The sequence below is a fragment of the Mustelus asterias genome, chromosome 15, assembly GCF_964213995.1.
Source record: "Mustelus asterias chromosome 15, sMusAst1.hap1.1, whole genome shotgun sequence".
NCBI classification, from domain to species: Eukaryota; Metazoa; Chordata; class Chondrichthyes; order Carcharhiniformes; family Triakidae; genus Mustelus; species Mustelus asterias.
The window spans coordinates 49,723,292-49,736,276 of NC_135815.1; the positions used below are offsets into that span (position 1 = coordinate 49,723,292).

Genomic DNA, 12,985 nt, shown 5'->3' on the forward strand with positions numbered 1-12,985 from the left:
AGAATATGTCATTTGAAGGTGAATTCACTCTAAAGTATATTCATTGAACTTATTGCTGCATTGCTACCCAGGTCCTCAGAGCTAGACTTCTGCCAACAGTTGTCTGCCCTCTCTACTTTTGTCATCACCCTAGACTGCTGTGGATTGAGGACCACACTTCTCCTGTCTACCTCCTCAATAAGTCATCCAGTGCTGCACTAGAGTATCTTGGAGCCTGTTTTCTGCCATGTTATGCATCTTGTCTTCTCAGAGGAAACCCCTATGACTTCTAGCACCTTTCCTATTAAAATGTACCAACATTAGGAGATTCAAATCTCCTAATCATAGTTTCATCGTCCCTTCAGACAATTGCTGTTACTGCAAATTACTGCCCATGTCTCATAGCTTACACACTTTGTCAGTTTTCAAACATGGCAGAGCATCATCCACACTGACACACTTCCTTCCTTCTTGCTGGACAAGGTGACACATAACTGGCAGGTGATGAACACAGCTACATTCTGTGAAGTGGATGAGACAGGACTTGTCAACATTGAAGTGGCCAAGATTGAGACCATATCCAGTGGTGGGGCTGAAAGCGCCAAAGGTGGCAGTATGCTCCTACCAATTATTGTTTTCCCAATCCCACATCTGCCTCATCCCACAATCTTTTCTGATGTAAAACTACTGATGACATGAATCATCTGGTTTCCCCCTCCCCTGACTGCATCACAACTTGGTACTTGTGACTTCCTCCTTTCATATACCGAGGAACTGCCTGTTGGCCAACAGGGATATTGGATCAAGGTGTGGAAAAGGAAGGAAGGACTTGGTCTCACACTCACAGCCACTAGCTCAGATTCTGGCATTTTGCATACTTTAGAGGCTAGCTTGGCAGCAAGGTCTGGATGTGCTCAGACACTGGGCAAGAGTGGTCTGCAGCCAGGACAGGGGGAAAGGGTAGCAAGGGTGAGGTTGCGCATGAGTTCTGCTCCAGTGGACTCAGATGAGGACTTTTATGAGGCAGTACACAGAAAAGGTGGAAGGGCATGCACTATGAAATGCTTGAAGTAGAGCTGCCAGAAAACCTGCTATCACTGTCAAGGACCGTGGAGGTGTCCGGCACCAGAGGAGGAGCATGGAGGAATCCAGCAGACCTGCCCAGACTGTTGCCATCCAAGCTGAGTTGGTGCAGTCCTCTGGACCTTCTAGAGGCAGAGCTGCCCGAGGTCCTCCTGAAAACCTATCTGCAGTCTCTGCCATTGAGAGTAAGCAACCTCAGTCAGCCATTTTGCAGCCATTGGAAATGGCATGGTAAAGGAACATTAAGAAAGGCAAAGGATCCTGCAAAATGGGTACTAAGAGAATATGCAAGGGTAATTAGTTGACCTTTGTAAGAAATATTGGATGGGTTGATTATTAAAGTGTGTATGTAATGCTGATTAGGTAAAGTGTAGGACTCTTGATAAATGAAGAATTGGAGTTGTGTTTACAGGAACAGTGGTCGTATGAGCCACTACAGATAGCTTAGTTGGAAAGGAATTATGTTTGATGCTTCCTATCTTCCTGTCTCTCTTCTCCCCTCCTCTGCATGCTCAGCTGCTCTGTATACCTGGTTGCAAGGATTGTGCCTTCATGATTGCAAGATTGGGCACTACGCCTTTCACACTGATGAATTGTGAGATGGAGTCTGAAGAATCTGCAGGGCTCCTTCAGAATGGTCCAGGTAGTAAAAACGTTACTTGGAGAACACAATAGTCCACTTGATGTCATTTTGGGTGGCAGCATTGTTCTTGTTATATAAATACTGCCGAAGTGTGTGTGGGTTGTATACTAGAGTCATGAGTCAGATTGCCCTGTAGACAGCCAATAGTTCCTCATGGTGGTTCAAAAGGTGATTGTACAATGGTTTGGCACTAAATAAAGGCACCATAATTGCTACCAGAATATTGGGCATTGATTTGAACGCTGCTTTGTACACATTAATTGGACCTTGAGGGAGTGGAATCCTTTGAGATCTGATATATTTCTTGATTTAAATATCGCACCTGCAAAACAATGTGTATGCATGGAATTAATGGTATTCTGCACCATCAGGAAGACCCCTACGCTAGCGAAGCCATTTGTTCGCACTACCTGCGTCTCTCTGGAAAGAGAAAATGCAATGTATTCCCCACTCTGAATAGGGTATGTGTGCCCTCCCTTTTACAACAATGGATGGTAAAGTTCAAGATGTTGGATATGTTTCAGCTTGAAGGAGTCCCCAACACAAAGAAGTTAAAGGCCACAGTCACATTTACAGCCACTGGCAATGTTGTACTCATCCTGCAAGCTACAGGTCTGTTTGCAAAAATGGCGTACTTTAATAAAGACCTCCTTGGTGAATTAGAGACCATATAGAGACTATAGTTTAGATAGGAGAAATACTCCCTGCTGACAGACCATTTCCCCTTTCTCCTCCTCCATCTTCAAGAGGGTTGTCTTCCTCTGCTGTCTCTCCTCATTCTCCCTGACTGGGAACAAGTGTTGTGAGCAGAACTCTTGGAAGTGAGAACTAAGGTCATCACCATGTGCCACACCACATCATGCAGACTTCAACTTTAAGTAACAATAAAAATCACCATACGCTCCTGGTGGGGCACCTTTCTGCTGCTAAACATATGCAAGATTAAGGAAGGATGTTAGCTGAAGTATTGAGGTCAAGAAATAGCATTGCTCAGCTCAAATTAGTGTTACATGCTGGTTGATGTCAAGATCTGCCAACTCTACATTCTTCTGATACACCCTCCTTAATGCCTGCTTAATACCCTACCCAAAATGGAGTCTTACTAAAAGCATAAATGCATGACACACAGGCCATTTTGGATCTGAAACAGCACCCAAAGCAGCTAAAATGCTGTCAGTTTATAATAAAATCTTGCAACCTTTATTTCACATCTTGATTTGGCAAATGACTGATGCCTATCTATAATCTTGCTTCTCCAAAGCCCTAATCCCTATCTTGTGTGTTTGGTTACTTATTCTAGTACACCTATGTGTTTCTCCAGTCCCTACAGCTTGGGAAGTTGAAGGATTAAGGGAACTTCAGATGGTGTTGCTAGGATACCTCGAGGAATTATGACCATTGACAGTCCTCCGTAGACTGCTGGGACTTTTTGGCTTTGGACAGGACTATCTGGCCCAGCTAGCTGTAGAGGATAACAGGTGCTCTTGTATTGAACCAATGCCACTACGTAGGGTGGAATGGTGATTCTTGTTCTGTAGGGTTTTCTTCCTCCTCATCCACCTACTCCTCTCCTTCTCCCCCCTTGAGGGTTGTGTGGAGCTTCTGGATCTGAAATGGAAGGAATGGACCACTTAATGGCATTGTTAAGTAAAGACAGATAAGTCATTTCTGAAAGCGATAGCAATTTGTGTGACTTTTTAACTTTTTCATGGGATGTGAACGACACAGGGAAGGTCAACATTTGTTGCCCATTCCAAGTAGCTCTTAGAAGGTTGTGGTGAATCGCCTTCTTGAACTACGGCCTATATGATTTAGGTACACCTACAGTGCTGTTGGGAAGGCAGTTCCAAGCAGTTCCAGCAGCTGACTCAGGATGGTGTGTAGCTAGTCAGGAAACTTGAAGACGATAGCATTCCCATGCATATGCTATCTTTGTTCTTCAAGGTGTAGAGGTTGCAGTTTTCTAAGGTGCTGTCAAAGGAGGCTTGTAAGTTGCTGCAGTGTATTTTATGGATGGTACAGACTATAGCACTTATGATGGAGATAGTGAATGCTTAAGATGACAGATGGAATGCCGATTAGGTTGCTGCGTTCGGCTGGATGGTGTTGAGCTTCTTGAATGTTTTTGGAGCCACGCTCATCCAAGCATGTGAAGAGTATTTCATTACATTCCTGACACGTCTTGTAGGTGGTGGACAGGCTTTGGGGAAGCAGGTGGTGAGTTACTTGCCACAGAATTCCCAGCCTCTGACCTGTCCTTGTAGCCACAGTATTTATATGGCTAGTCTAGTTATGTTTCTGGTCAATGGTAAATGAAAAAAGTGTCTACTTTCAACATATCCGGTAGGTGTCGTGTAATATAACAAACCTAGGAGAGAAGTAGCACAAAGCTATTACAATCACTTGTTTACTAAATTAACCTTTCAACATGAGAGGGTTAAGTCATGCTGTACTAAAAGTTGAAAGAAAATTAAAGCCTCTCTTTATTAAGGCAGCTCTCAAAACATGTTATTAAATTTATTGATTTGAAAGTATTAAGATGCTTCCTTTCTTTTCCTCCTTTTAGGTGGGAGATGTTGTGCTTTCGCACCAGATGGAAAAGTCTTAGCTGTTGGGTTAAATGATGGGAGTTTTCATGTAGTCAATGCTGATACTCTAGAGGATATAGTGTCTTTTCACCACAGGAAGGAAAATATATCAGATATCAAATTTTCACCAGGTACACCTGAAAAGTCAAGTTTTACTTCCAGTCAGACCTGTTAATTATGGAAGCACAGTTTTACTGTAGCATTTACATGGAATTAATAACATTATTCTCAATGAATGGATAACATGTTGGATGACAAGCCAGTAAACTAAATTGAGAATGCAGTTGGTGTAAAGATCAATGATTTTATGATTATGTGAAACATCAGATTGGATTACTCCATTCAATTTATTCAAAGGTATCAATTATTTATGAATAGATGAATTTTCCATTCTATTTTTATTTTTAATCATGGTACATTATTTTTATTAAATGATACATTTAAAAGAACATGTGACATAGTGTATAGGTTTAATTGAATGTATAATTTAGAACCGAATCATGTAGAATTTATAATAACAGCTTGTTTTAGAGTGAACCAAAAGGGAATTCACCATCCCACAATATATCATTGTTTTTGCAACTTCTGGCACAGGGTGTGAGAAAAACATCTACAGCATTCTGCCAAGCATATCATTAGTTCCCAAATGACTCAAACAATTATTTTTTTCTCTCTCACCTCATAGGAAGTTAGGAATATTCATATTTTACTATTTGTGTTGTTTAACATTTTGATAAAATTACTACTTTGCCAATGTCACTGCTTTGGTTGATGCTGGGCACCAACAGATGTCAGTAGTTAATTATTGCCCTTGTGCTGAATCAGTTCTCGACACTGAATTGTGCTAATACTCTATATTAGGCTTGTCCAACCTTTTACCTTGGGGCCACATTTGCATATTTTCTCATTCAAGGGACTTCTGAGCAAATTTTAGAAAGATAAGGATTGGCACAACAATAAACTGAATTTGAATAAAGGTTGAGGTTTTAAGAAAATAAACATTTTCTGAACAACTGTAAAGCAACATCATAGCAATAAATTGTTGTTTTTAAAAAGAGTAAGCAATACAAACACCAGAATGTTGGAGGATCAGTGTGTGTGTGCACGCGTGCATGTGTGCATGACACTCACCCCTCCACTCACTCACACCCCACCCACGCAGTCACTCACTCCCATACACTACCCAGTCAGTCACTCACTCCCACCCACTGAGTCAGCCATTCACCCTCCCATTCAGTCCTCTAAATCCTACCCACTCAGTTACACATGCCCACCAAGTCAGTCACTCACCCCCACACACTCAGTCACTCACTTCCTTCCACTCAGTCACTCACTCTGACACACCCAATCAATTACTCCCACACAACTACCCACTCGCACGCACACACAAACATTCATTCACTCACATGCATACACTCACTTTCACAAACACATGTATAATCATTCCCACTCTCTCTCTCTCTCTCTCACACACACACACTCACACTCACTCTCTCACTAGGAAAGAAATGGCGTGTGATTGGAGGAGCAGCTGCTTGCAGAACCTTCCATTCCAGCTTACCTGTTTGACCGCCATTTTGAAAACTGGCTTCAGAGACCTGATGTGGCACTCGGGCCATCAATTGGACAAGCCTACCTTAGAGGAATTTCTCAGCCTTCTTTGCCTGTTCTAGGCAATTTCATAATTATGTGTCAGGTCAATAGTGTGCATGGATGTGCTATGTGTTTGGATGAGTGGGAGTAAAGTTCTTTCCTGTCCACCTTTGTGTTTATTCCAACGCCAGTCTGTTGCAATGTGACTTAGTGCAGCAGTTCACTATACAACTTTCCCACAATTGTAAGCTACTTATGCTAAAATCAAGTTGCTGTTGCTTTCAGAAACATTACCAGTTTAAAAATTCAGGGCTGGATTTTATGAGGGGGATGTATTCCCTATGTCCCCTGACTAAAAAGCCTGTGGTCAGCTCTCCCACCTGAAACCTGAATATCCTGCAGCAATATTACTTAATTACTACTTAATTGAGTAGAGTGGGACTTCCTTATCTGGAAGGAAGTTCAGCACTGGCGATCTGATTGTTTGCAGTTAAGTAGTCCCAGCAATGCCAAAATTGAGTAGTGGCCACTGCTAAGATTACAAGTAGTCCATGAAGAAGAAGTGTCATCGATTCCAGACTTAAGGTAAATCTGGGGATTTTGAATGGTCCTGTCTGGTAGACCCCAGTGAATAGGGGCGGGGGCGAAGAGCTATGTTTTAGAGGCTTTGAGGGAGTCTCAAATAGTGATATATGATCTCGAAGGGGGATTTCAATTGTTAGGTGGGGACCCCTCCAGAGAAGGCAATCCCCGCCCCCAAACTCCTCCAACTTCCTGCCCAACAGTAGCCAGCATAGTGAAAGCTTCCCATCTTGCTTCCTCCTTCCCATGCCACTTGTAAGATAGCAGCAGTGGCGGAATGAGACCGTTTAATTGGCCACTGAAGCCCACCCCCTCTCCCCCCCCAAAACAAAACCCAAGGGCCAGCAAGCTGCCTGATACCTTACAAAGCCACCGTAATAAAGGAGACAGATTTGAAAGGACAGGAAGGCAGTGAGCAGGACAAGAGATCCATGAAATCCTAATCTTAGTTTTCTTTGTGTGTGTGTGTTTTTAGAACTACTAATAACATTTATTGTGCTCCTAGATGCAGGAAAATATCTGGCAGTAACTTCGCATGACAATTTTGTGGACATCTACAATGTGCTTTCAAGTAAAAGAGTTGGTATATGTAAAGGGGCTTCTAGCTACATTACCCATGTAGACTGGGATGTAAAAGGTAAGATGTTATTTTTCAAGTGTTTTCAATATTTTCTATAAATATTTCAAAATCAAAAATGTATCACAAAATCAAAACTTTAAAAATGCTCATAAAAGTTTTAGTTGCAAAACTTATTAGGGTATGTCAGTTTCAAATGGTGTACAAAGTCATTAACTTTAAGCCTAGCTGCTTTTGAGATGTAATGTATAAAACCTCTTCATTGAAAGGGTAATATATTATTGTAATAGCATTTTATTTTGCTTAAGGACTAAGCTCAACACTGAAATCATGTCTGGACTGCTTCTTCATTCTTAAGCACTGTAGCATTCCAAACGTCAGAACCAGATGAGTATTTATGACAGGATGAGTACAATTCGTTGCTACTAGTGAGATAAAACTTTCATGTGGTTTAAGGAGCTGTTCCCTCTTACAATGGCTCAGCATTACCTATGAACCAAAACTGCATTCCTGCAGCTCTCTCTTCCTGCAGAGACTTCATACCCTTTATGTAGTATTAAGGTGTTCAGGGCAGAAAGGGTTATGTTTGGGAGTAAAGAAACTATACCACAAACATGATGATGTAAGAGCGAGTAACATGAGTAAGAGCCTATCTGTAAATAGTTATGTTCAGACAATAAACAGTTATTGTTCAGAGATATCTGTATCTCTGCAACCTTTCTTAGCCTGTCAGAACCAATATAAATATGATGGCTGCAGTGGAGGACCCCGAAATATCCAAAAATCAATTTTTTAAAAAGTTTGTCAGTCTGACCTGAAAAGAAGGCACCCAACTGAAGACCTCGACACAACAGTTGAAAATCAACAAAAGAGCTCTGTACAAGACATGGAGGGAAGAGACAGAGAACAAATCAACCGTTCAGCTTACCAAAGGCTACAGTGGCCCATGAAAAATCCTGATCCAGCTGCAGAATCAAAGAATTGATGACAATCAAATCCAAGATCACGAAGACCCACTTCGGTCAAAATTTGATAGCACCAGAAAACGGGCACTGGGATTGTGCTGGAAGATTAACCCATATGCCCATTGTTTCCAATGCAGGTAGCATGCAAACCTCCTGCTGCCTGTTAATTTAAATTATTGTAACATACATTCAGTGCTAAACACAAATTTGCATGACTGCACACCACAGCAAGTTTGTACAATGCTAGCACCGCCTAAAGCTAACCCAAAGAGAAAAAATGTTGGAAAATCTCAGCAGGTCTGGCAGCCTCTGTAAAGAGAGAAAAGAGCTATTGTTTTGAGTCCAGATGACTCTTTGTCAAAACTCTTTTCTCTCCTTACAGATGCAACCAGAGATTTTCCAGCATTTTCTCTTTTGGTTTCAGATTCCAGCATCCGCAGTATTTTGCTTTTAACCACCTAAAGCTAGCCTGCACAACTTGAAACTACCCTGCACCTTTTAAAGGGTGAGTACTTTTGAGCTAAAACTGATGCTGGATGTGAGGAAGAGAGACTGACCTGTAAGAACAGGGACGAGTGATGCAGCAGGGCAGAGAACATTCGCCAAGATTCTCAGATGCTACATTAAAGGTCTTGGTACAGGACATGGACAACAGGAGAGATGTTGTCTATAAACAAGGGACCAGGAGGTCATCCAGGCAGAGATTGCAAAGAAGTATGACCGGATAGTTATTGCATCCAATCAATGCTTGCAGCTTAGCCCTGAGAATCTGGCTGCCAAAATTTCAATGATACCGGTTTTCAAGATCAGTAAATGCATCTTCAAATTCCATATCCTTGAAAATGAGCCAGTAGCCTCCATTCACTCACGCACTGGCATTCTCTATTAAGCATGACTCATACCTAATACCCATAGCTTCACCTCACTTTCACACTCTTAACACTACTGCAAGCCTCACATTTTGCAGCTTGCAGACACTATTCAATCATGACAGCCACATTACCCAAACAAGTTGCACCACACTTACTGACACACTTCCCTCCCTCTTGCAAGATAAGGTGTCACATAATTGGAGGTTGCAACACCTGGACGTACCTACATGTCCTCAACCCAATGGAAGAGATGGTGTTTACCATTATTGGAGCGGCCATTACTATGGCTGAAACCACTGAAGATGATGATATGCACATACTTAATCCATCTTCTCATATCCAATGCCCCCCTCACTCCGCAATATTTCAGACTTACAAACTGCTGATGGTCTAATCATGGACATCTTAGACCAAAGGACCATAAGATGCAGGAGCAGAAGTGGGTCATTTGACCCATTGAGTCGGTTCTGCCATTCAATGACATGACTAACCTGACATGATAATCCTCAACTCCACTTTTCCATCTTATACCCATAACCTTTGATTCCTTTGCTGATTAAAATCTGCTTATCTCAGCCTTGAACATAATGACCCAGCCTCTACAGCCCTCTGCAATAAAGAATTCCTCACATTCTCTACCCTCTGAGAGAAGAAATTCCTCCTCCTCATTCCTCCCTTAAATGGGCAACCTTTTACTGTGAGATTATGCCCTCTGGTCCCAGATAAACAACCTGTCAGCATCTATCCTGAGAATCCTATATGTCTCAATAAGGTCGCCTCTCGTTCTTTTAAACTCCAGTGAGTAAAAGTCCAACCTACTCAATCTCTCATCAGAAAATTTGTCCACACCTAGGGTCCCTCCATACTCAGAATCAACCTAGTGAGCCTTTTCTGGGCTGCCTCCAATTCCACCTATTTTTGGTGTCATCCACAAATTTGTTGATAGTACATTCACTTCACTCATCCAAGTCATAAATATATATTGTAAATAATTGTGGCCCTAGCACTAATTAATCCCTTTGGCACTCCACTCGTTATCCCAACTCTCTGTCTTCTATCAGTTATCTTCTATCCATGCTAATATAATACTCCCAACAGCTCTTGTCTTATTTAGTAGCCTTTTGTGTGGTACCTTATCAAACTTTTTTTGGAAGTCCAAGAATATTACATCCACTGGTTCCCCTTTATTTATCCTGCCCATAACCATTTCAATGAATTCTAATAAATTTGTCAGGCATGATTTCCCCTTCATAAAGCCATGCTGACTCTGCTTGATTATATTATGTATTTCTAAATGCTCTGCTATTACCTCACTTATATGGACTCAGTAACATTTTCTCAATGAAATGTTAAGCTAACTGGCCTACAATTACCTGGTTTTTGTCGCCCTTTTTGACTAAGGGTGTTACAAGGATGCAACCCATCAGACCCAGGGGCTTTATTGGCCTTTAGCCCCATTACGTCTCCCTAGTACTCTTTCTCTAGAGATAGTTATTGTATTTATTTCCTCCCTCCACTTTGCCCCTTGATTATTTAATATTTTTAGAATGTTTTTCTTCCACCATGAAGACTGACGCAAAGTATTTATTGAACTCCTCTGCCATTTCCTGGTTCCCCAGTATTATTTCCCCAATCTCATTCTCTAATGGTCCCATGTTCACTTTGGCCTCTCTCTCCCTTTTTAGATATTTAAAGAGGCTGTCACCATCCATTTTAATTTTACTTGCTAGTTTGCCCTCATAGTTTATCTTCTCCCTCTTTATTATTCTTGGTCATCTTTTGTTGGTTTTTAAAACTTTCCCAATCTTCTGGCTTACCACCAATATTTGCCACATTGTATATTTTTTCTTTCAGTGCGACACTATCCTTAACTTCCTTGGTTAACCATAGTTGATTTATCCTCTTCCTCACTGGGATATAATTTTGTTGTGTTATGAGCTATTTTCACAAACATCTGCCATTGCTGATCAACTGTCTTTTTTGCTAAACCCCTTTCCCAGCCCACTCAAAGTTTAGCACTGTTGTTTCTGAATGCTAAATTCCAACATGTAATGATCACTGTTTCCTAGGGGATAGAACCATTGAACTATCGAATCCCTGCAATGTAGGGATTCAATATTTGGCCCATCTGCACCAACTCTCCAAAAGAGCATCTTTTGGACCAGTTCAAGTTAAAAAATACTTTAAGTTAAATGCTAAACACAAATAGAAACAATTTTTTAGAAAGATATTTAACATTTTCCTCTTCTCACCAAGCTTCCATACTCCGTCTGTAACTGCACTCAGTGCCTTGGACTGAATTTTCAGTCTGAATACTCCCAGGAGGATGAACCAGCAGACTTGTGGAATCTGCATTTTTAAATTTTCCTTCCAATTTATGTTGTCCACCATTTTTTGTTGGGTTGGTAATTGTGGCAGGTCCTGACCAACATTCACTTAAAGTGATGTCAGATTCCCTCTTAGCCTGTTCAAAATGCTTTTAGTATATAGGTGTAGGCATGGTGGGTTCCTGAAGGCTGTGTGAGTCATACGAGATAAGTCAGCTTGTGAACATTAGGGGAAGTCTGATGTGGAGTCAGAACCTTTTGACAGATAAGTATAAAAGCTCTTGCTAACTTCATAATATAATGGGTTATGGTAATTTTGGTATGTTTTCAGTGCAGTGATTTGATTTTCATATTAAATTAATATTCTGACATCTGCTTTGCCCATATCCATGGTACAAAATCAGTGAGCCATATCATAACACTGGTAAGTCTTTGAAATACTCATGAATTTAAAAAAAACAGGTATTCAACATTCCTTTTGGACGAACCTTTTATCTTGTCCAAATGAACACAAACACTGAAAACCCACTTTGAATAAAGATCCAGTTATTTATTACAAGTAATACAGTTGTCACTCAAACAGAGTCGGTGATGTCCCAGTTGCAGCTACCTTTTAACCGGTTTCCAAATAAACACACAGGTATTGAAAATCTAATCAAATTATTACAAGGTAATAAAATGGTCAATCAAAAAAGCTAGCACTCTCACTTGCAATTGAGTAAACAAACTGCTGCTGGCTATGTCTCGGGAAAAGATACAAAAGTCTGAGGTCATGCACCAACCGACTCAACAACAGCTTCTTCCCTGCTGCCATCAGACTTTGGAATGGACCTACCTTGCATTAAGTTGATCTTTCTCTACACCCTAGCTATGACTGTAACACTACATTTTGCACTCTCTCATTTCTTTCTCTATGAACAGTATGTTTTGTCTATATAGTATTCAAGAAACCATACTTTTCACTCTATACTAATACATGTGACAATAATGAATCAAATCAAAAATCAAATCTCTTTGTCATTCTTGGAGCTCAGCCAACAATTTATAATGAAGCCATCTGGCAAAACAAACGCCTGTCCATCTGCTCAACCTACTCTGTTGAAGTATGTTTACAATGCCTGTGTGTTAATTTGGGCAAGATTAAAGGTTCCTTCATGGGAATGTTGAATGTCTGATTTTTTTTTTTAATCTTGAGAACTTCCAAGACTTAACAGTGTTATTACATAGCACCTTGGTTCTGTACTGAGTGGATACTGTGTGAGTGGGTACTTTGGCTATTTGGGAGATATGAGGAGACATGGAGGTTGCATTGAGAGGATGGAGATATGAGGGGACCTAGAAGCAGCAAGGGAGTTGATGGGGGGAGTTGAGATCTGGGTGCTAAAAGGCCTAATGACCATCAATTGAAATGGGCAATGTCCCAGTAAATTGAGGTGGGACTTCCAATTTGCCTGCACCCATGGCCAACTCTGGCTTGCCTCAGAAGGTGGCGGCCCTGACTCTAGCCTGCGGACAACACCTAGGGACCAAAATACCAAGTGTGTGGTCTGATGTTTAGAAGTTGAAATCGCAATGTCAGAAAATGGCCAGAAATTTGATTTCCAAACTGAAGACATCTGGCTCCTTGTTTCCCCCAAGTGGTGTCCCCGCACTAGAACCCTACGCTTGTGACTTTTTGTTTTCAGATACCGAAGAATGGCAACCTAGTCCTAGTTAGGCAGTGTGGAAGAGAAAGAGACAAAAGAACAGGAAGATAGTGATGAAGAAGAAATACTG

At 41.2% G+C, this 12,985-nt stretch overlaps 1 protein-coding gene across 1 annotated transcript in view; it reads left to right on the top strand.

Annotated features, from left to right (window-relative positions):
• LOC144504500 (echinoderm microtubule-associated protein-like 6) overlaps positions 1–12,985 on the top strand; it is a 376,096-nt gene that overhangs the window by 222,356 nt on the left and 140,755 nt on the right. Inside the window, exons 23-24 of the mRNA XM_078229865.1 lie at positions 4,272–4,424; positions 6,974–7,105. Of these exons, the coding sequence (XP_078085991.1) occupies positions 4,272–4,424; positions 6,974–7,105 (285 nt within the window). The remainder of the gene's footprint in view (positions 1–4,271; positions 4,425–6,973; positions 7,106–12,985) is intronic.